The 24,561-nt window shown below is 45.2% G+C and overlaps 1 protein-coding gene across 7 annotated transcripts in view; it reads left to right on the plus strand.

The window, feature by feature from the left end:
- The first annotated feature begins 6,258 nt into the window (after positions 1 to 6,258).
- The window catches only part of MEIS2 (Meis homeobox 2), a 207,524-nt gene continuing 189,221 nt past the window's right edge, over positions 6,259 to 24,561 (plus strand). For 2 of the 7 annotated variants that reach the window (XM_053224192.1, XM_027066895.2), the window contains exons 1-7: positions 6,259 to 6,541; positions 7,755 to 7,987; positions 9,549 to 9,690; positions 10,401 to 10,451; positions 11,422 to 11,472; positions 12,296 to 12,445; positions 22,368 to 22,482. In XM_053224192.1, the coding sequence (XP_053080167.1) occupies positions 6,530 to 6,541; positions 7,755 to 7,987; positions 9,549 to 9,690; positions 10,401 to 10,451; positions 11,422 to 11,472; positions 12,296 to 12,445; positions 22,368 to 22,482 (754 nt within the window). In that variant the 5' untranslated portion in view covers positions 6,259 to 6,529. Of the gene's footprint in view, positions 6,542 to 6,926; positions 7,105 to 7,754; positions 7,988 to 9,548; positions 9,691 to 10,400; positions 10,452 to 11,421; positions 11,473 to 12,295; positions 12,446 to 22,367; positions 22,483 to 24,561 lie in introns of those variants that run through there. The other 5 variants (XM_053224193.1, XM_027066898.2, XM_027066896.2 and 2 more) reach the window with 3 other exon arrangements.

Raw genomic sequence — 24,561 nt, forward strand, 5'->3', positions numbered from 1 at the left:
TTCTATCTCTTGATCCCAACTAGGAAGAGAGTGAGCAAAGTTAACAGGTAAGGAAGGAAGTGTAATTCTTCCTAGTCCAACTTCCAGAGATGCTGGCACATGGCTGGGAAGGTCAAGAACAGTTCACAAGGATGAGCTGAGGTTTATAGAGAAGAGATATTTTTAACGTAATAGATGGCTGCAAGGGAATGGGGGAGGGAGAAGCAAACACATTATTGGAACCACCAAATAAAATATATATCAAAAATTCCAACTGTCAGCCAGCAGGTCTGGAGCAGAAGAGAGTCCCTCTGCCTTTGTCCCAGTGATGCTGGGCTCAAGGCTGCCTCTGCAGGGCTGCAATCAAACATCCTGAATGACAATTTATAAAGCCTTTGGTAAGCTTGGAGAAAGAATTAGACTACAAAAATTCACTGTCGCGTTCAGACCTCAAAGAACAGTGAAACAGATGGAGAGAGAAGACCTAGTGACAGAGGTGAAGTCCAAAGAGAGAGTGACAAAGAATGAAATACTATGATCCTCTTTACTTGCTCAGGTCAGTAATGAAGGAAAGAAAACTTCTTTCAAATAATACTTCAAAGTATCGATTTTGTTTTATTCTAAAAACTCTAGCATCGCACACATCTAGCTTCTCCTTTAAAATTGCACTTTCCTTCTAACTGAAACATTTTTAAAATCAAAGGAATGATATCTTTTTTCCATACCAGCAAACAGAAAAACAGAACCTACACACACACACACACACACACACACACACACACACACACACACCTGCTTAACCCAAAATACTCCCAATTCAAAACATTAACTAAAGTTACAAATAAGATTAAGGTTGGATTTATTTGCTCCTCTAGCAAGCCGTCAATTATTCTAACTATTGTAGGAAGACAAAAAGGATTTAAACCCAGTGATTTTAATACACAGATTAACACTTCGGACCTCACAGTTCTGAGGAATTTGAAGTTATCTGTGCTGAGGACCTATAACTTTCTGGAAGAAAAAAAAAAGATCAAACAGGAGCACAGACTTCTTAAGGAAGGTGGGCCAATTCACCTAAAATAGAGTCTAGGTTCATAAATGCTCATTTCAAATTAAGTACTCTCCACAAAGCTAGTGCCCTTTAAATTGAGTAACTGTATTGGGATTCAAATATTCTTTTTAAATCTTAAATGTTGCCTATAATAGCATTCCATGTTGAGTCAAAAAAGAAGAGGAAAAATAGAAAAGAAGGAGTTCTCAGAAGTCTTAGGGATGCTTCAATAAGAAAGAAGTGATTAAAAACAGACTAGACTCTTAAATTTGAGAGGCCCATCCCCCCTCCCATTCACCCCCCCCCCCCCACCAGATCAGGTCCCCTCCCTTTCACCTCTTTTTTAATACAGTGCCCCACCCCCACTCCAGAGCTAAGTAGCAGATTTGGGATTCTGAAGAAATAGGTTTCAGCATCCATATTTGTTCTGGGGCACTTGTAAAATGCGATTTGTAGAGGGTCTTTAGCCTTCTGATTGTCTTTGAATTGTTTTTACTGAAACAGATCTTTTGCAGTTAATGAGTCCCCACGCAGCTGGACAGCTCCTCTCGGACACTGAGAACTCTAACCCCAAAATGACCCCAATTTGACACCGCAAGATGAAATTTTACCGCCTGTTAAAACCATTTCCAGCCTGGGCAAAGGGAGCTGACTGTTGACGGAGGTGTGCGCCGCCTCCTGCGACCCCCATCTCGCGCCTGTCTCCAGGGCCTGCCCCACCTACTTTCCCTTCACCCCAAATGTGGAAGAACAGATGAGCCTCTCCGCCTGGGTGGGGGTGCAGAGGCTGAGTCAGACTGGAGCATCAGCAGCATAATTATCAGGCTAGAAATCAGAAAGTGTGTGTACCCCACTGCTTTGGAATCGCTTCTATCGGACCGGCAACACTGAAGGAGGTAGGGGGATATCAGGAAGTTCTTAAATGCTTTTTAGCTCTGTTAATAAAACATCAGCAAGTTGGTGATTAAAAGTAATAGTCTGAATTCATCAGAATGACCAAGAACGGACACCCTGAATCACCTCCAACTTGATCTTGTGTGTAATCTATTGCCCTGCGATGCTATTTTACACGTACAGTTTCATAAATGAATGCAACTAGGTAAGTGAAATCTCTTTAGTCGCATGAAATTCGGGATTCTCTCCTTAGGCAATCAGTGAATTTTAAAATCATGCAGACTTTCCTCCATTCGGGCTTCATTTTTAACACTCGCACTTCTAAACTGAAGTCTTCGGAGTTAAAGATGATTGTGGTTTTTTGTTTTTGTTTTTTCCCTCTGACTCTATCTTAAAATGTCCTATTTCTATCTCCCTCCTACATCAACCAGATTATCCCTGTAGTTTGCTTTAATGTATGCAATACAATGCAAAAGAAGTTACAGAATATTAGAAAGTAAGGAAGAAAGGAGTTCGGGTTAAAATGACTTCTGCCTTGCCCAAAGGATTAAAACACAAGAAAAATCGAGTTTCAGCCTCCTTTCTTTTGTAAAACCCAAGATTATCACGGAATAATCAACCCATTATTAGCCTACCAACTGTTTGAAAATACAGAAATCATCAATCGCTCTGAATTGTTTTTTACCCGAATGCATTGCCAAGTATGAAATGTATATATTTCTTAACACTCGTGAAGTTTTTCAAAATAAAGGCTGTGGGGGATGCTAACTCACTTCACAGTATCATTATGAAAAAAAAAAGTGGTGGTAAAGGCAGCGTAAGGCAGAAACCTTCAGTGTTTAAACTCGGCAATGTAGAGATTTGTTTCCAAGTTGATCTTTATAAAAGGAGCGTTTATCAAGGAAATCGAGTTCCTTTTTAAAAACAGAAGTGACGCTTACTACACAGGCTGTTTAAAACAACAATAACCCTATTGGCGACAATACGTACACAATACTGAAAATACGAACAACTGGAAGAATAACTGAAAATCACTATGAACTTCTCAGCGGCGCTGCACGGGGAACTCGGAAACAGCAATTTCAAGATCTCTAGTAGAAAACCCTCCGCAGGCGGAGACCAGATTGTTATTTTTCTCTCAGCCTTCCCGCCCCGGCTAAACTGAATTCTCATAACTGCCGCTTGAAACAAAATTCTGCAAGACAACTTTTTTTTTTCTTTTTGTCTTCTTTCCTTTTCTACTCACCTTTTCTTACATGTCGACGAGCAACTCAGCAACAAATAAGGAGGATGCTTTTAGTCTTGGAGTTCTTCTAGGGAAAAAAAAAATGAAAAGGTGGAGGGGGACGGACCCTCCCCACAACCTGCAGATTTCATACCCGTTGGATCATACAGGCTTGAAGCCCGGCGTAAAAGTGGCTGAAAATCTGGTCTAGACTCTCTTCTCCGAAGCTCCGAGCGCCGGGCCGGCCCCTGCTGTGGTCACCCCGGCAAATAACCCCAGGTCCACAGCCCCGCTCCCTGGCGTCGCGCTACCCTCGCCTCTGACAGCCCCACCGCACTATTTTTATATGTGAGGGCCGATTTCCCGCAGACATCATTGTTATGATGGCTCATTTAATCAAACTGTTTAATTGCTCTGGTAATCACTATCATCATCACAGGTGCTCAATCATTCATCATTTTTGGAGGGCTTTATTGACCTCCGGAGCTCATTCCCCAGCCCTATTAAAACGGGGCCAAATTTCTCCGACTTAGCTTGGAGTCTCTGCAGGCTGCGATCTAAGCTCAGTTGAGTGTTGCCTGAAAGCTTACAGTGAAGCAGAGAAGATGTAAAGCCCCCCCACCCCACCCCATCCGCGCGCCTCTCTCTCTCTCTCTCTCTCACACACACACACACACACACACACACACACACACACACACTGCTTTATTTTTCTCTGTGCTTCCCATCCCCCGGGAAGTCGGGTCAAAATTGCGCGCGGAAAATATGCTACTTTCTACTATCCAGAATGAATTCAAAGTTGGAGAGGGAGTCGGCTGTTGAGGAACAGTCTGTTTTCGATTCCCTGAGCCAGGGACCATGAACCGGACAAGAGCGAGTTGCTGGGTAGAGGGTGCGCTCGGAGCAACCAGGGCAGGACTGCATGGCTGGCGGGAGCGGGCGGGGGGGGGGGGGGGGTGGGGGGGGCGGAGGGGGCAGCTGCGCAGAGCGCGCAGGGTGACCATAACTCCGCCCCCAGCTCGAGGCTCGGAGTGATTGACGCACCGCCACCGTGAAACCGGCGGCGTCGAGGTGAGGCTGGGTGCAGCTCCTGCCGGGGATTGGGTGAGACACCCGCCAGAACTAACTTTTTACACAAAACAGTGTAGGATAGTTACCTTCCTCCCCCCTGCCCCTAACTCTCGTCTTTTTCCTTTTTGGAAAAGTTCGCTCGTAGTCGGCCGGTCTTCCCGATCCCGCGAAATTGTACGGTATAATTAACACAACCTTTAGCTGGCGATACCGCTCTCCGGCCTCTGCGCCCTGGGCGACCACAACAAAGCTGGGAGGGAGTACCGGCCAATTCTTGAATGGCATCTTTCTCCCTCCCTCTCTATCCGGTGCTTCCCAGCTCTAAGTGAGATCCACTTCGGAAGCGCACACTAGTGGCGCGCGCGCGCACACACACACACACACACACACACACACACACACACACTCCCTCCTGGCGACATCAGACAACATCAAACACCCAAACGACTCCTCCCCACTTCCTCCCTCCCAATTCCATCGCGGCCCCCAGAGACTCTCCAGGGTGGCCCTTGTCCGCACCGCTTGGAGACAGTGCGGAGTTAAGCTGATCTCTTCTTGTCCTGGAAAAAAAATAAATGTTGACAAGGGCGCTGGATGTGCACAGGGAAGAAAGTACCACTTAAAAATAACAAAAACGAAAACAAACAAAAAAACCTCTAGGCCAGCAGTGGTACGATTTGCACAGCCAGCTGCCCCTGGATGTTAGCAGAAAGTCCTCAGGGGCGCAGTAATCGGCTGGCAGAGGCATAGGGGCCCGCGGAATTAAAAGGAACAAAAGCAAGATCGCCATTCCAATCGTCCCCAACACGACCCCGTTAGGCTTGAGCCTGGTGTGATGGGAAAATGAACTAGAAGTAAGTTTGAAAAAAAAAAAAATTTAGAAGATCTGAGGCTGTACCGTACTTTCCCTGTGGTTTTCTGCAGTTTTCCTCTCTGCGCTCTCCCTGTCCTCTTCATTCTCTCCCTCTTTCCTCGCTCGCGCGCGCCCGCCCGCATGCGCGCGCCCTCTCTCTCTCTCTCGCTCGCTCGCTCGCTCTCTCGCACGCACACACACACACACACAGTCCTCTTCCTCCGGCTCGCCCCCCCCGCGCCCCCCCGGCCGTCCCCGCGGAGAACCAGGCGCGCTGATTTGCTCGGGTCCGCGAGGCTCCTGCCTCCCCTCCCCCCCTCCCCCCGCCTCCCCCGCCCCCCCAGCCGGGGCCGTCCGATCGCACTCGCTGCATATCAGAGGCTCGGCGCGGCGCGCTCCTCCTCGCTCCCGCTCCCCACTCCCGGGATGTGTCTCCGCCGTACGACGGGCTATGGCCACCACGACTTCCGGGTTCCGTCATTTCGTTCTCCCGCCGCCGACCCGCGCCGCCAAACTGAGGCTCTTCTATAAGCCAGGCAGCAGCCAACCTGCCAACACCTACTGACACTCACTCATCTCCCAGAGAGAGAAAGAGAGCGCGAGAGAGCGAGCGCGAGAGAGCGAGCGCGAGTGAGAGCGAGCGAGCGAGAAAGAGAGAGAGGGAGAGACAAAATACCTACCAGGAAAGGGGGGGAGGAAGTCCAATTTTTGCAAACTATTCAATTTTTTTCTTGATTTTTCCCCTCTGCTTTCTTTGAACGATACTTTAAAGAGAGAGGATCATATCATAGATACCGCGGGGGCCAAGCTAAAAGAGGGGGGGAGGGGGGAGGAAAAAATTCAAGAAGCAGAAACCCCTCGCGGAGTTTTACTGGAAGAAAAAAAACGGGTCTGAAAGATTCCTCCTCTTCATCATCATCAACCATCATTCATTCACTACCTTGACATTCCGGGCTTTGATTGACAGCTGGAGTGGCAAAAAGCCATGAAACACGACAGTTCGGTTACATGTGGGCTGCTGACGGGCCGCTCGTAACCTTCAGTTCGGGGGCTTGACAATTTTTTTTTCTTCTTTTTCTTCTTTTTCTTTTCTTTCTTTTTTTTTTTTCAACTGAGGGGAAGAGAAGAGAAAGAGGGGGAAAGGAGGACCGAAGAGGAGGAGGAGGGGAGGGGGGAGGAGGAGGAGGTGGAGGAGGAGGAGGAGGAAGATCAGGAGGAGGAGGAAGAAGAGGAAAAAAGAGAAAAAGAAGAAATATCACAGAAAAAAAAAAAACTCTTCGTTGTCTTGCCTGGGCTTTTTTTTCCCCCCCTAAAATAACATATTGGAGAATTGGGAGAAGTCTTTTTGGTTTGGAAAAAAAAAAAAAAAAAGGAATCTTCAGCCTAGATCACTTTCTTATCCGGACTGGGATATTAAATATACGACACATCCAGGAGTTTATTGGAGCGCAGACTGATGGCGCAAAGGGTAGGTTTAAATCTCCAACACTTACCTAGATATAAATCCTCTCTTAAGAGGGGCCTGTCCCGATGCCTCCTCTCCCTTCAACGCTGCTGCTGCTGCTCGCTGCTTGATGATGGCGGCCAGTATTTAAAAAAATAGCAGCAAAATTATTCATCGGCTTTTCCCCCCCGTGCCTCTGCGTGTGTGCGAGTGTGTGTGCGTGCGTGTGTGCGTGTCTGGGCGCGCGTGTTCCAGCGCTGTGCGAGCGGGCGGGCGGCGAGTGCGTGTGAGTGGTGTGTGTGCGTGTGCAATTGTTACACGCTTTCGCCTCGCTCCAGCTTTTACCCCAGCAGCGCGATTCCCCCGGTTCTCCTGCTGCCGCCGCTGCCGCTGCTGCGCCGCTGCCGCCGCTGCTCCCGCGGCTCGGGGCGGGCACGGGCTGCGTAGGAGCCGCCGCCGCCGCCGGGGCCGCCGCTGGGGCCGCGCTGCCGCAGCCGCTGCGCCGCCGCCTAGACTAGCCTGGGCTGCTTGTTTTGTCTCTGAAATTGACAAGGACGCAGGGAATCCGCTGCTAAATAATGTTTCTGGTAACTTTCACGTTATTCCCCCCCCCCTCCCCTCCGCTCCCTGCCCCCGGGGAGGCACTGGCCCCAGTCTTCCCTCGTCCTCGGCGTTCTCCTCCTGATTATTAGCGTTTTTCTTCTCTTTATTTTGTTTCATTTCGCCTTTTGATTTATTGGATCTTCGGGAGGAGGCGAAGGGGGGTTAGGGGTGGGATCCGGGGCTTCCTTCTCACACTAACTCCACTTCTCCCTCGGTTGGCTCGCTATGGTTCTGCTGCCTCTGGCCCGAGCGGGACCTCCCGGCGCCCCCTCGGTCCCTGGCCTCACTGCCCCCTCTCCCTGCTCTAAACGCTGCTCTTGGTTCATACTTTTTCATTTTAAAATTTAAAAACATTTCCCCCCGCAACTTTCAACTCGTTGTTTCGGCTGGTTTGGTTTCTGTGTGTTCAACTCGTGCTCGGTACTTTTCTCCTTTCTGACTTTGTTTTTATTTCTCTCTCTCTCTCTTTCTTTCTCTCCTGCCTGCCCCCGCTGCCCTTCGCCTTTCTCCCTCCACCCTTCCTCTATTCCTTCCCCACTCCTCTCCCGGCTCTCTTCTCCCATCTTCTTTTTCTATTCCCCCTTGGCTCTCCCTCACCTCCTGCGCCCCCCTCCCCTTTGCCGGGTTCCGACAGTACGATGAGCTGCCCCATTACGGCGGGATGGACGGAGTAGGGGTGCCTGCTTCCATGTACGGAGACCCTCACGCGCCGCGGCCGATCCCTCCGGTTCACCACCTGAACCACGGGCCGCCGCTCCACGCCACGCAGCACTACGGCGCGCACGCCCCGCACCCCAATGTCATGCCGGCCAGCATGGGATCCGCTGTCAACGACGCCTTGAAGCGGGACAAGGACGCGATCTATGGGTAAACCAACCGCCCCCCCCCCTCCCGACCCAGCATACTGTTTGTGAGTGCGAGTGTGTGTTCGTCTCTGTGGGGGTTGAGGGGATGGTCGGCTAAGTGGGGAGTTGTTTCTGCGGGGGGGGGGGGGCTGTGGGGGCGGGGGGGGGGGAACCGCTTGCCTTCAGAAAGGACAGAGAAGGGGGCCTGCTCTTCTTCGCCTGAAGTGTAAATCCCCGAAAGATAAAGCCTCTTCCACCCCCATAGCCCAGTCACTCCGGACCCCACAACCCAGAGTGACTGAGTCCTGAGAATCTTGCCAGGGCCTTCTCCCCAAGGACGGGATTCCTGGCCAAAGGACGCAGAGCTGGTCCTTCCAGGCCCCCTAACAGAGGCCTTGACGAAGGAGAAAGTTTCCTGCCGATGAGGAGCAACTTTGTTGTTTTTTTCCCCCCTCTTCTGTTTCCTACCGAGAGTCTGGGAGTCACTAAATGCAGCCTGAGCTGGGATCAGGGCTGCTTCTGTCGGCCAGGAAGTCCTAATCACCCACTTCTTAATTCTCTGTAAATAAAGGGGGTAGACCTTGAAGTGCAGCGGGGTGGAAGGGACTGCTGCTTGCACAGAGCTGCTCTTAGGAGGAGTGAGGGAGGTGGCTGGAAATTCCGCGTTTTATACCCTGAGAGAATTCGGACAGGGATGGCGGTGCCCGGTCCAAAAGTGTACCGCTCGGGCTCTCCCAGTTGAGAGTAGGTGGGGAAGGCGGCGGTTTGCCGAGGGGAGGGGACGGCTGGTCAACGGCCACGGAGCCTGAAGCCAGAGGCCGCAAGCATCCCGAAGTGGAGCTAAACCGCCCGGAGGAACACAAAGGGCAGACGCGCACGCACACTTCCAAGTTTTAACACTCGATTTATTTGTTTTTGCCTGCTGGAGAAATGTGGTCTTTGGAAGGAAGCTCCTCGGCGTTTAACACTCCTATTATTCTGGCCCCCACGCCCGGGCTTTACTAGAAGTAGAGCAAACAAGTTTATAAGGCAAGGGGGTAGAGAGGTTAGAAGAGGACCCTCTCCGATTTAGATTTAGGAAATGCCACTTCGGGCGTCTGTGTGGGTGAAGCCTTCGGCCTCCTTCGAAATGACCATTAATGTGCAGAGCTAAAGCAATTAAAAAAAAAAAAAAACCCGTAGTGTTCCATTCTTGAGAGGTCAGGGCTGGGTATGGGGTTGGTTCTGCGGCCTCTGTAGTATGGGGATTGGGTCTGGATCAGCTCCGGGCTCCAGACTGCCTGAGCTGCTCGGATGTTTCATTATTTCCCACTGAGGCTCTTCTTACTCGGCGGGCTGCAGTGGCCAGGGGCTTCTCCCACCAGACCTGAGGGACTCCTGAGCTGAGGGAAAGGGCCAGGCCGTTTTTCCTTTCTGTTTCTGGCCCAGGCTCGGCTGACTGAGGAAGGCTTGTAAAGTGTGATGCGTGCTTGTTTTATGAAAGAAGGAATCCGAACCCTCCAAACTTGTTGATTACAGTTCTCGCTCCTTCCCCTCTGCACCCCGTCTCCGTGTGTGTGTCTCTGCGTGGCGCTGCCCGTTAGGCACCCGTTGTTTCCTCTGTTAGCTCTGGTCTTTGAGAAGTGCGAGCTGGCGACCTGCACTCCCCGGGAACCCGGAGTGGCCGGCGGAGACGTCTGCTCCTCCGACTCCTTCAACGAGGACATCGCGGTCTTCGCCAAGCAGGTCCAGCCTTCTTGACCCACTCACCCTCCTGCAGACCCTCACCACCCCCTCCCCTTTCCTCAGAGCTTTACATGAAAGAGGAGGAAAAGGCAGGGACACCCGATCTGTTCCTCTGGCCCAGTCCGAGCGCTACGCCTCCTCCCCATCCCTGAGCCTGGAGGCGAACTGGAAGCGGAGATAAATATGGGTGTTTGTTTTTCCCCCCAGCCAGGAATACAGGGGCTCGACCCTCGAATTAAAGTTGACCTGCTCCTAATCTGGGGCTTGGCCTTTTCCCCGCCTGCAGCTACTAGAACAAGAATTGGGGATAGGGGTGGTGAGGAACCCGAGAGTGCCTGGGAGGGGAGGAAGCCGGGCGCCTGGTGGGGCGGTCAGCGCGGGCAGTAAGGTGAGGAAGGCTGAGAGCCACTGTCCCTTAGAGGGCTGAATAAGAGGGTACTCGGGCCTGGAGCAGGGCCCTGAAATTCCAGCTGCAGCTCAGCATTTCCGGGTACCCCTTAATGGGGCTAGGAGCAGGAGGCCCAGTACTTTTTCAAGCAACCGCACTATTTTAAGGCACTAGTTTGTGTCCTGTGTTTTACCAAAGCCTCTCTCCTCTTCGCGGCCGCTGACTCTCCACCTTCCCCACTCATGCAATTTAGTCCGTGACAGGGATTTCCTTCTTTCAAGTTGGGCTGGTAATTCATGTTGACTTTCCCTGCTTCTTCCAGGTTCGTGCGGAAAAGCCACTTTTTTCCTCAAACCCAGAGCTGGACAATTTGGTAAGGCTCACTGTTTCTTCCCTTTCCCCAGCCTGGGCCCCTTTCCTTGCCTGGAAGCACCCACTTTCCCCTGGAGCTCCGGGGAGTTGGAGCAGAACCCTGTTTTGAGGCTCCAAAGCGACGGGGGTGGGGGGTGGGGGGGGGAAGGGAACAGTTTTGAGCCCCTGAAAGGAAGAGGGGAGGTAAGGGGTGAGGGGTGGTTGTAGGGGAGAGTAGAGGCCAGCGAGCAGCAGGCGGGGACACAGCGCCCCGAGTGTGAGCAGTGGATGAGTCCCGGGTCTCGGCCCGGGATGAGGCTTCGAGAAGTGAGTTATTTCCTCTCTTTGCCGGGGTAGGCAGCCGAGCCCCCAGCAGCTAACCCGAAGGAAGTAACCGCTGGCCCAGCGGAGGGCGGGCGGGGAGTTGGGAGGTGTGTGTGTTGGGGGGGGGGGGGGGTCCTGAGGCAGGCCCGCGCAGGCCACTTTTAGGTGCGATTCTTTTGCTAATTTGCACAATTTCAATATTAAAAGTACTTAAATCCGCTTTCAAAGGCCCTGCCTCACCATTCATCTTGAGTATTTCCTTCTTTAGTGAGGACGGGTTTTGCTGGGTGTGCTGTAAAAAGCTTTCTCTCTCCGAAGCTTTTTTTTTTTTTTTTTTTTAATTTGGCCTGAGGTCGAAAGAGGGGACGGTTAAAGACTCTGGAGGAGAAGGAAGGCCTGGCCCTAGGAAAGCAGTCCTTCCAAATAGCTCAGTGAACACAGGGGGCAAAGATATTAGACGCCTCGGCTCAGGTTGAGTCAGATTCCTACCCCGTGGCCAATGAGGCAGAGATGATCAGTAATCACTTGGTTTTTCTGATGATGTCTTGATGTGTGGGTTTTGCCTGGCCACTTGCCTGTTTTTCTCCCCAGCTCAATTCCCCCACCACCCCCCACTCAGGGCTTTGAGTCACAGAGCCCTAACTCCACACTCCAAACTTTTCTTTCAGATGATCCAAGCAATACAAGTACTAAGGTTTCATCTCTTGGAGTTAGAAAAGGTAAGCAGGGAATGACACTCCCTACTTCGATTTAGCCACTTCCCTCTCTCCGTTGAGTCGCGATGTCTTCTGCCAATCTCCAGGCTGAGGCACTGAGCACCTGGAGGTTTTGAGCAACTTGTGACTATGTCCTTCCTTCAAACTGCTCCTCAACCCAAGGGCTCAGAGGATGGGTGAATTAGGACAGCTCTGCTGTGCGCCACCCACCCCCCCCTCCCCGCCCTGTCTTTTTCCCTAGGCATTCAGGATTATTTTGAAATGCAGCAAACCATTTGTGTTACTGGACATTCAGCCTGCTTGCGTCTCTATTAGCTTAGCTCACCCTCAGACCAGAGCGCGCATTAGGTACACGCAGGGGGAAATCATCCTCGCTGGGCTGTCTTCACATAGCTCTCCAGCTCAGTCACTTTCCCCTGGAAACATATGAAACTCTTAGCTTGTTGAATCGCAAATGCCAATGCTGTTCCCAGTTCCAGCGTTCTAACGTTTTGATATTATCATCAGATTGGATCCCCCCCCCCCAACCCCACCTCCGGACTCCCAGTCTGAACCCAGTTATTTCCAGTCTTGTTTCTACTCCCTTTATTGTAACTTGTTGCTCAGGGAAGTCTCCGGAGAATAATATCTGTTGCAACAATTGCTCTATTGTTTCCTCGCCTTCAAGTATTACACCCATTAATTAGAGTTAGTTTGGAAGAGGTTGCACTGTTGCTCTTTCCAAATGTAACCCTGCATCCTGATTTTTTTTCCCTTTAAAAATGAAACAAAACAATAACAACAACAACAACATGAGCTGAACCTTCCACCATGACCCTCCCCTTAGGTCCACGAACTGTGTGATAACTTCTGCCATCGGTACATTAGCTGTTTGAAGGGGAAAATGCCCATCGACCTTGTCATTGATGAAAGGGACGGCAGCTCCAAGTCAGATCACGAAGAACTTTCAGGCTCCTCTACAAATCTCGCTGACCATGTAAGTCTGAGAGCCCTTTGGCATTCTTTTGAGACTACTGGGTACAGCATTTTTTAAAAAGTTGTTGTAACATTTAGCTAAGCTCAAACTTGGTTTTCTTGTTAAGGGATTTGGTCTCTTTGGGGGTTTTTTTTCTCCCTTTCTCACCACCTCTGCCACACCTTTCATCTTCCTTTGCCCTTTGCTGCCCCCCTTCCTTATTTATGTGGAGAACCAAAGAAACCAGGGAGTTGATAGAGTGATTTGTGCTCTTAATGTGTAAAGTTTCCTGGATTTGGTGACTTGAGTGTTAGCAAATTGTCTGTTTGATATGGTGACTGCTGCCTTTTCTGCTTCCCAACTCTGTGTAATCAGTGCGGCAGGGACCCAGAGGCAAGTCAGCTAGATGGACAGGGTGGGGGAGAGAGCACTGAAGGACAAGAGACAATTGGGGAGGGAGGGCCAACTTCCCAGTCCCTCACAGAGATGACAATCCTGAGAATTATTGACAATCTTGCATTGCATTAGAAAGGAAAGAAGGAGTGAACACATTACAATTCTCTGAGCTTTTGCTCTATAGAAACTTATTGTCAGTATATGGACTTATTGCCAAGTGCCTGAAGCATCTTTATAATAAAAGACAGTAACTTTGATGAAACAGTTATTAACAATGTATTACAGAAAGCTGAAGGGAATTGCGATTGAGTAACCATAGGTTAGTGGTTGAATTTTAACACTTAAACAGTTGGTGAATGAAGACAGAGTATAGTAAGGAGTGACTGTGTATGTCAGTCTAGGAGGGGAGATTTCTTTCTATTCTCTGTTTTTAATCCTATTTTGGAACTGATCTAGGGAGCCTGATGCTTTAAAAAAAAAAAAAAAAGGAAAAAAAAAAGCATATGTAGTGAGACTGAAAATTTGAAAAAGAAGCAAAGAGAAGAAAGATTGCAGCTGGTAGGAAAGGCAAGAGTGGCGAGGTTAAAGAGTGGGTGTGAACAGCAGTTTATTTATAGGAACTCAAGCCTGGGGTGGGGGACAGGGTGTCTATAGATTATATTCAATTGAGCTTACAACCTAAGTGATGTAGGCTATAGTCTAATAACTGGCTGACTGAAATACTAATTTAGCATGTTGTGGAGTTAAACAGCTTTGAGGCTTGAAGGCAGTTTGTACCATTACCACAACTGTCCACCCCCCCCTACCCCCACCCCATTCTTGGTTATTAAGAGGAATGGGTTGAGAGGCCTGGAGAGTAAACCTTCTGTGAGATTCTTTACCTTTCCCCTACCTCCCCCCAAAAAGTTTTGAAAATACACAGGCATACATTTTAATTATTAGCCTTTGTACTGTATGGAAATCTAGCCTAAGAACAAAAGTTAAGAAAGAAAGAAAGAAAGAAAGAAAGAAAGAAAGAAAGAAAGAAAGAAAGAAGAGGAGGGAGGGAGGGAGGGAGGGAGGGAGGGAGGGAGGGAAGGAGGAAGGGAGGAAGGGAGGAAGGGAGGAAGGAAGGAAGGAAGGAAGGAAGGAAGGAAGGAAGGAAGGAAGGAAGGAAGGAAGGAAGGAAGAAAAAGAAAACCTCAGTCCTGGTTGTCTAGTTCTGAGACAGAATAAATGCTATGGCATTGAAAGTTCCTATGCCTGTCTTTACTCTTGGCTTTTCCCATCACAATGGGGGAACTTTGGGGGGCTCTTTTGTATTTGAGTGTATTAACGAAAATCAAAAGGGTGCAGCAAGCAGCTACGGAAAGTTTACTTGCTGATATGTGGCATTATGACGTGTGGCTGTTGTCTATAAGGCGAGACACCACCTTGGAAATATTTGTTGTTGTCGTCATTTGTTTATTTTCATAGCTTCCTCTTTCTCAATTCATATGCATGCTGCAGTATTGGGGGAATGAGAAGGATGTAGTTACCTGATTTGTAGAATGAGAGGTTCACAGTTATCTGCAGCCCAAAACGTTTCTCTCGTGACATTTCTGGGGGTCTCGACTACTTGATTCTCTAGAATAGCTTCTTGGCAACTGTTTTCGATGTATGGAACTAGAACATGCTGATGTTTACACAGAAGAGATAAGATAAACTAGGCTGTTTAGAGGATTGGCTAAGCGACAGTGCCAGTTTGTGAAACTATTGTAATATTTAAATTACACTCAAGTAGTCGGTGGTACCTAAGAGGATAGGGCTTTAATAATTTAACAATCATCATCTTTGGATAAAAGAGTCAACTGTAACATTTGTTGCTCCTCTTTCAGGCCCCCAATCAAATAAAGATGACAACTGATTTATTTTGAACCCACGAGGGCTTGCCACCTCATTGGGCATCATAATTTAAAGCCTTCTATTTCCTAGAGATCTGAACTATAACATTTTTACTTTAGCCCCCTGCTATTTGTTTTGAAAGGAAGCAATAATTTGTTCCACCAGCACACCGAGTGGGAAATGGCGAGGTTTGCTACCGACTGGAATTTTATGCGGACGTGAGAGAAAACCTTGGAGAGTTTTCACCATTTTTTGATATTTTTGTGCCATAGGTATATTGATTGTATTCATTAGCAGGCATCCGCCTACAAAGTGAATTCTCTTAGTTTCTGCCTCTCCTGCCAGCGCGCTCTCCCTTAACCCCCCACCAGCAAGAAAAGGGAAAATACCGTAGAACTACTACCTGAAAAGTGGTATGAGGGGAACATTTTCAGCATGTAAATGTGTCCAATTTGAATCTCCAGGTTTATTTTTTCATTTGCTTTGATATGCATATTTAATACATTGCCCCAGGCTGGATCTCATTTGGTGCATGCTGGTGCAGGGGTGATGATGAGCCACTTCAGAAGGACTGAGACAGCGTGTTGTTTTCTCTGTTTTATCTGTTGGCCCACTATTCTGATCTACTGCGCTTCCTCATGGTTTTATTTGCACATGAAATGCCGAGAGCATTTCAACTTATTGGCTATGAATAATGACAGCTAAAAAAGAAGTGTAGTTTAATTTGTTGTGTGCCAAGGTTTCTCTTGTGGAGGTGACAGTTTGTGACAGCTGTTTGACACCCCAAAACACATACACCTCTATACTTATTAAGCGGTATCAAGCTGCATTGTGTGTGTGTGTGTGTGTGTTTAAGGAAGGATCGGGCAAGGAGAGAGAGAGTGAAAGAGAGAAAAGAAAGAATAAGTGTGTAATTCTGTGTAGTAGAAAGCAGAGGGACAAGCGTCAGGAACAAAATATTAGGTGCCAACCTAGACTTCTATTTTCTTATTAAAAAATTTGAAAATAAAACTGAATGAAAGTACTTGCTACAAATACCTTGAAAGCAAGTATTTTTGGCAGACTTTTAGGAATGGGTTTTATATACGATTCCACAGTGTATCAGGCTGTTGTCATGCTGATCTCACATTCTGTAATTTTATGTGAATAATCTGATGTAACGTTGATAAAAAGACAACCATAATGTCTTAACCTTTTGTACATTACATCCGTTAAAGATACTGAATTCGTTCATTTATTATCGAGGCGTACATGATGGGCATAATGATAAAAGGAAATTTGGAATTAAACAGAAGATAAAATTTGCAACATTGGCTCCTGTTTTGTTGTTTTTAATAAATTCGTCATGAATGCTTGCGTTTTTATATTCTAGTATAGTTTATCTTATTTTCTTATTAAACGTAAGAGTAATTATTATAGGTAGGGAACAACTGTTACAGTATTCTTTGGAATAATGGGAAGAAGGAAATAAGATAGTGAAAGGAAATGGAACTCTATATTTCAGCTGCAATTCATGTTAAGTTTCCCAGGCATCCAAATTTATTATGTTTAAAATAAACATATCAAGAAACCAATTATTTTAAAAAAAGACAAAACTTTCAACTTGAAAACTGTTATGGAAAATTCATGCTTTTCCTGGTCTGTAGTGTTTCTAAATAATAGGTGATCTCCACATTTTCTACTTTACATAATTTTAGATCAAGTCTTTAGATCCAGTGCAAGCTAATAAAATCTTTCTTTAAGTTTACGTTGAAAGATATTACGTATCTTTAGATCAGCATTAGATAAATGAAACATGTCTGTTTGAAATACATTCTCTGGGCCAAGGTCCATTTGCCTGAAGTGCATATTATTATTCCTAATTAATGTTCATGAGGAACTACATTTTACTTATTTATTATTATTTGTTTAGGTGAATTAAGTATAGGGAAGAAAATACAACTGTAGCTGTTAACAGTTAGTGACAGGTGTCTTAAAATTGACTGGCTCTGATAATATGATACATAAAAGAAAAACATTTTAATTTCTATGTTGAAAGCTGTAACTTAACTGAAGATATGCTGTTTTTTTTCTTTTGCATCTCTGAATCTGTCAAGTTATTTTTTTCTGTGTATACAGTTCTTTTAAATGGGCTAAGTTAGAGGGGAGTCTCCCCAGAACCTTGTCCCTGACAGAATGCGGGCAAGTGTCCAGACGTAAATGCTATTAGTACCTGGAAATCTAGCAGGGATTAGGCGGTGAGGAAAGGGATAGGTTTAAGTGATTGGCCTATAGGATATCAAAGGGGAAATAATGGGATTTGATAACAATATTAATAATACAAATGATTTATTTTGTCAGATAGTTTCTTAAGTTCTAGTATAGGATTAGACCTTCCTGTGTGTTACCCGAGGCCTCTAGGGACCCATTCCGGAAAAGTTCTCCCTCCCAAGTTCTGTCCACCAACTCACCATGGCTGGGGTCATGGGTTTTCTGTTGTTATTGTTGTATAGCTTCTGAAGGTTGATAGTTCCTATGTCAATTTCCATCAAAAATAATTATGTTATTTAAATCCCTTTGGTTGAGCAGCTGAAGTATGTTTTCAGTGTAACTGTGATGAGATGAAATCAAACAAAGGTGCCCTTGACAACCACTGACATTCACGATCAGATTAAAATTTGGATTTTTTAAAAATTGATTTTGTATTTTTTTCAGACTGAATGCTTTATGGAATATTCCAACGCAATTCAAAATTATAGGAGACATGTTATAATATGATGGCATATCAACAAAATAAGAAATTTCTCTCTTTTCTAAAAGCTGATCCATTTGATGGAGGAATCCATTTTTTTTTTTTTTTTTAATTTTGGAATTTGTTTTTGGAATTTGCAAAGAGCACTTGCTACTACTTTGAGAGTTAGTCACCTATTAATTCCCAAAGCTCAGTGGAGGGTGGAAGCAAGGAGCTGAGGGAAAGACCCCAGCTCTATTTACATTTTAAAAGAGTGAGTCCATGTTCTGAAAGCATGCGTGCTTCTCCTGAGTTCTTGTGTCAACTTTAGAATAATGAAGTTGAAATTCCAACATTTTTTCAAACCATACAATTAACATTTTAACTTCTGTAGGCTTGCATACCTGATGACAGGAGTCTTCATCTGATTTTAAAAAATAGTAATTTTTGCATAATGTTAATTAGGAGCTACAATATCATAAAGTCATAGGAAATATGTAACATACTAATTGTGTATACCGATGCAAGCATATCTTGCCTTTGTTGTTTAAACATATTGAGCCAAATTAGTTTTGCATGCTTCGTTTGCTGGTTAAAATGTCTTTATATATGTTTGCTCTTGCTTTCCACCTACAAGCGCATATTCTGAATTACTTTACCGTATTGTCCAAGTTCACGTATAGTTTTTGGCTTGGTGTTATAGATCGTGTTTTAGTTGTATAGGTTCTAGAAAATCAAATGCTTATTGTAAGTATTTTTTAATAATAGAAATAAGAAGTAGGAGTGACCTTAGGGATTATCTTGCCTAACTTCTTAATTTTAAAGAGATAAAGGAAACAAGTCCCAGGGAAATGAAGTGCATCACTTGCTTAAGGCCACATGGTCGGTTAGAGGTGGCACCCTAGTGACTTAATTCGAATCTAATGCTTTCTCCCCTATACCACATCCATTGATTCATCTTCTCGTTTGGGGTCTAAGATGAGTTCCAGATTATTTTAGAAAGAATGTGTGTGTAGTATGGCTTTCCCCCCCCCGCCTCGAATCCTAATACATTTTACTTCCTCATTCAGTTTTGTATTTATTTAGAAACGCTCATACATTTTGTTCCATTCTTTTTGCAATGTGAGAATCATGAGCTTTGTGGAATCATTTAAACAGGGCAATCCTACCAATTCACCAGGACTGATTAAGTATTTTCCTATGGGCAGGTCCCCACAGAAATGCCATAATGGTGTAAAATGTTACAATTTCCACCATATCTGCAACTTCAACAAAAAAGGCGTACATATGTTTTGCTTCCTATGCCCGGAGACTCCTGTCCTCTCTGTGCTCTTTCCCAGATTTAGCAGAATTCAATGATGGTGCTAAATCATTTTTTTTTTTTAATTTCAAGGGAGAAAACACTGGCAGAATTGTGTTTTCTAGGGAAAGCTGTGTGTAAATGAGAAACAGAGGAGAGCAGCAGAGTGATCTCCTGTGGCCCCGCTACTACAAGCTCTCCCCATCTTGTCTCATGCTTTTATATTAATTACAACTTGCATTATCAGCTGTGAGTCTGTAGCCCAGCAAATAGAAAATACTGCCCCTGGAGACCTAGCTTCTTGTATCTATTTTCCATCTCCTTCTATTGTGCTCCACTCAGAATTCACTGCTTTTCTCCTGCTAACACTGCTCTTTAACGCAATTACGTAAGAGCAAGAAAAGTACCGTATTTGACTCCCAATTATTAAAGCCACTGGGAATAGAAACATGTTCACTCCTTGCCCTCGGGTGTCTTCGTGATACTTTGGCTGAAGAACAGGACATACATAGTGGAATGCATATATATACCTGAGTGCTCACCCCCACGCATGCACTCAGAGAGCATTTCTCTTTCTTTTCCACATACATCATGTGTTTTACATGCTTTCGTATGCCACTTCGGTTTCAAGATTCACTAAACTTCTGCATATAATTTGGCAGAAAGCCAGGCAGTTTATTCTTGAAGGATGTAAACTTGGAAACTATCTAGGGAGGGAAAAAAAAAAGAAGAAGAAAGAAGTTGTGATACAAACAAATACTTCAGTCTAAGGAAAAAAAAAACAGTGTTATGGGTAAAGGATTACACTTTATCTGTCCACATAGGTTGTAATTTTTTATGACCAGGAAGGTAGCAATTTTTTATGAACCAGATTATCAGTATTTGTCATGTTTGCCATTTCACACGCCTTGCCCCTCCCTGTCTCTTCTCTCAAGAGAAGTCCCCCTGGGTGATCGAGTCACCCTGGTGTAGCTGAATGTGAACAACTTTGTGGAGCTTCTCAGCCCTGAAGCCCTGGAGAGATACATCTGTTTTTCCTACTTTCAACTTAAATGAATGCCAGGGTGGGTATTCCTTAGTTTTGATCAGACTCCCAAACGAGGTCATAATACTTGAGACATTCCATATGGAAACCCAACATCTTATGACACTTATTGGGGACAGCATTTTTGAGGACGTGAAGGAGAAAAGAGAGAAAAAGACAGGGGCATGGCACGTGAAATGGTGAACATGAGCAAATTCTAGGAATGGGCTGAAAACCGGAGATCCAACTCCCTTGGAGGAGCCAGCTGCTTCTAAAGTAATATTTGCTGATGTGGCTTATTTCTCACTCCTTTACTTTAGAAAACACCTCCTCCTCCTCCTCAGAAAACCACTGGAAGAAGTATACTAAATTGTAAATTAATGAGGTCTGTCTTTAAAAACTCAGCACAGGTTTGACTGATAAGGACAAACCAGTATTTTCAGTTGCTGGAAGTCCTTCTGAGCAGTTAGTTCAAACCACTCTAGTGCCCAGACAGAACAACTTGCTCCAGCTTCGTTTGAATGATGATATAATCGTTGTCGGATGACATTTACCTTAAAACATAGTTGAGATGTTAGTGGCTAATTATTGCAATTTTCATGAGGGGTGAGGAGCTTTTCTAGCAGCCTGCTTAATAAAAAGACTGCAGTGCATAAAATTAACATCACTTGCTGTATACACTGAAAAGTTTAGCCTAGGTGAATGTGTTACAGTTATTTCTGAAAGAAGGCTCTCACCAGTGTGGTTGTAGGACTAAACCAATGCCACGCCATTGTTTCCTAACCCCCCCTCAACCCCCCGTGCAATTCTTCTAGCTCTTTATCTGATTACCATCCAGCAAACAGCTGACTCGAAGAGGCTGCAAGGCTTGAAGAGCCCCTGTTTTCTCTTTGCCTTTAGCTGGAAACTGTTGGAGTGGTTTCTAACTCTGATAAAAAGAGAAGTCACAGGCATGACTTTGTCTTAGTACAGGCAGCACAGAACCTTGGTTTTCATTTCTTTCCACTCAACTTTGTTCCCTAATCTACTTTCTAAAACATATCTTCAGAGATCTAAACCTGTGCTGTATTTATAATCACAAAATTTCTGCTTGGGGTTTCCACTTGGAATCAGTTGCTTGCCTGATGGCATTGCCAGTAGCCTTGTTTTGAGACAGATATTACTGATCTATAGAGCTTTGGGTCATTTCGTCATCTTTCACAGATGCCAACTATTAACTTGCACTCAGTTTATAGCAGACCTGTAGAGGAGAAGAGAATGGTTTTTTGTTGTTGTTCCAAATAAGAATAGTCCCCATTTTGTCTCCCCATGGCTTCTTGATTTTATTTTAATACAACTTTATATTCTATATACACATTACAGAGTTGATGTAGAAGAAAGCGATAGACTAATTTCTTTTCTTCTGGATAAACTATATATAATGACAACATGGCAAGATTGTTTTCAGATGGTCAAGATGTTTGCTTGTTGCCTATAGGCATGTCGGTCTGTCTGAATCCTTATTTACCAATTCTTGTAAGAAGAAATCGTGCACTTTGAGAGATTGATGTTTTGTTTTATTTTGCCCCCAAAGAATCTCCCTGCCCCCCCCCCCTTCTCCCCATAAGAATTTGCTTTCCAGGAGATCTTTGGTCTTAGTTGAAGTCATCACATGCAGGTGACAAGTGTACAGTCTGGCCTTAAGGCTGGTCTGTTTCATGTGCTGTTCCTCCTCTCCGTTTCTGCCAGAGGAAATTCCATCTCTTGCCTGCCTTCATGTGGTGCTGATAAAGTCCTTCCTGTACATTAGAATTCCTGTTTTCCTTTAAGCAACAGCAGGGGATTGGGAATGATCAGGAAAGGGGAGGTGGAACAGGAGAAGAATACACTCGGCAAAGTAGCATGAGCTATAATTTCTCAGTGTGCCTTGCATGTCCTTTGAAACAAGTCATGCTTCCAGGAAAAAAGCACTGCCCTGTGAATTTTAAGCTTCCATGGAGCTCACGTGAAAGTTCTGTCCAGTTTATCACTCGGCTAGCAGTTCATAGTTGTTTCATTCTGTTCATTAGTATCACTGTATCTGTTGGTTGTGTAATCAGTTGATAATGTTCAGAGTTCATTCAGGTTGGTGTAGGGCAATGCATCTGAAAGATGCAAAGAGCTGCCCCATATGTGCTTGGATCTGTGGGGGTTTTTTGTTTTTGTTTTTATTTTTGTTTTTAAGGGAGTCGTGAGTTTTGTAGATGTTCTGGAATTTAGTATCCAAGAATATTGGGCCTCTTTCTTGGAAGAGTGTGTCCCAATTAAGGCAGCAAGAGTAAAAATGACTTCTAAATTTTTAAAAAGTTTTTTCTAACTTTAAAAATTAACTTTATTGAGGTATAATTCGTGTATCATAAAACGCACCCCTTTTATGTGTCTGTTTCCATTAGCTTAAACACATGTAGACACAGATGTAACCATCACCTCATCAAGATGCTAGAGCATCTTTTCTTCTTTTTGGTACCCATCGCTGAAAAGACAACATACTATAGTGTGGGGTCTGTATATGCCTAGGTCCACAAATACTAATATGTACACATTTTTGTCTTTCTCTGCACCTTTCCTATTGGTTCCTCATTTATGGCTGAAATGGTAACTGTGGGAACATTTCTTGGCATCCTGACATCAGAATCCTGCATCTTGGCGAGATCACGACGATGCAACGTCCACCCACTCAGCAGGCACCCCGGGGCCCTCCAGTGGGGGCCACGCTTCCCAGAGTGGAGACAACAGCAGTGAGCAAGGTAAAAGGTCAAGCATTTCCCTTGTGCAAAGTAGACATAACCGAACTAGCTTCAGTATTTTACGATATCACTACTACCTCCCTGTAAGTAGGAGACTGGCAGGTTAGAGAGCTGCTATATTAGTATTTCCTCTCAACTTACATTACTTTAAAAAAAAATCAAAGTGAACTGTCTCATCTTTAAGTAGACATTACAAAAGCAATTGAGTAGTTCTGCCAATTCTTTTGCGGATTTGGTTATCTACACTTTAACCTCGGTGTGTGAGTAAATAGAATGACCTGGCTTATTTTGTTACTGAGTAAATAGAATGACCAGGTTATTTTGTTTGTCATATCACCATTAGGGGTTCTCTGTAATCAAGCAGTGATGCCTCTAAAGTACATAAAATGCCCAAATCTGTGCTCATGAGCTCTCAGAGAACGGTGTGGCTTCTATATGGAAGTTTATCTTGGGAAGATGGATTTTGAAATTCTTAGCCTATTTGTCCCCATTTTCATTCAGCTGACATGGTGACTTTTGTCAGAAATCCTAAAGATTAGAATAATCGCAGGACAAGGGGGGCATCAACTGCAGATGACAAGGAAGCCTAGTGTACTCTAGAATAAATTTTACCATGGAAAACTCACCTACTGCACAGAGAGCAATTATACACTGGTAGGGATGAGTCTTCTGTAGCAAAAATGATAATTGAAAGGAAGATGCGTTATTGAATGTGGGCCAGGAAAGTGTATAGATTTTACTTTTTAATATTTTACGTTAGATAGTGTCTGATCTCCTAGGTCTATTTCATCTCTATTATGACTGTGTTTATGACCACAATATTAAGCATTAGACAGTCTTCCAGGTGGAGGACAGTTTAACAGCTTGAGCTGTAGTCTTATATGCCATTTAAAAGAAGGTGGTTGATGTAGGGTGAGTGCCTTCACTCCTCCAGGTTTCTGGCCACAGATTTTGGGTGACTAATATTCTAGAAGAGTGTAGAAACATCGTTTCTCCTAGGGTGCCATTAACTGTGACTAGGTCCAAATTAGAATCTAGGTTTAACAAATTTGAAACTGATACAGAAATGAACACTACGAGATGGTAAATTGCAGAAGAACTTGCGAATTGTATTTATTTAGGCTTATATACTGTCTTTATGAGACCAGTTAGATTGCACCTAAGAAAACCAAACCGGAAGGCATTTTGGAGATGGCACGAACATAAATTCTGTGGATCTGCAGTGCGATGCCTTAATTGTGGTTCCATATCCTGGTGATGGACTTCTCGGCAGGGTTAAAGCTGGAAAGCTTTGAATGACTCCCACCTTTCCCCACCACCCCAAACTGCTATCACACAAAGGGTGAAATGTATCTATTAATAAAAACAAAACGCCCTAAACATTGTGCAGAAGAGGGGGGAAAGAGAAGCAGACTTAATGGTCTAATGAGGCTATCTTCCAAAGACTTGTTGTGTGTGAGGCTCGCTTTGACCTTTCACTTTGCTCAGGAGCCCAGCGCTTCATTTTTCACATTCTTGCAATTACGTTAACGCTTCAAGCATTTCTGACTCCAAGTCAGCTAGCAACACCAGGCATAACTCAACACTGTGAGTTTTTCTCCTCTCTGTAGATTCATTAACAGGTCACGAAGGTCCCAACTGAAATTTAAAACTGACTGGTTCTGTTGGGTTGGTTGAGTTATGGCAAGGGAGATAGCAGGAAAGGACCAGAGAGAAGGGGAGGGGGAGAGAGAAGACCCTGGGGTTTGGAGCTGGGAACAGTTGCAGCAGCAAGCAAGGCATGGAGTTTTATCATTTCGGTTAGTTTGTTGTGTTGTTGTTTTTGGTCAGAAAAGAGAAGAGTTCTGAGACTGACACACTGAGTAAAAGCGATACACACAAACCTCTATGTTGTGGGTAGCTGCACCCACTTATCCCATGCTGAAGGATTTGATCCCTGTAGGATTTTGTTCCTTTTATCATATCTCTGTGGGATTAAAGAATGGACATGGTAGCTTATGTGTACGAGAACTAGGAAGTCAGTCATTTTACTGTATTAAAGTGTGAGGGACAAAACAACTTATGATTCCTATAACACAG

Source organism: Acinonyx jubatus, chromosome B3 (genome assembly GCF_027475565.1).
Source record: "Acinonyx jubatus isolate Ajub_Pintada_27869175 chromosome B3, VMU_Ajub_asm_v1.0, whole genome shotgun sequence".
NCBI lineage: Eukaryota > Metazoa > Chordata > Mammalia > Carnivora > Felidae > Acinonyx > Acinonyx jubatus.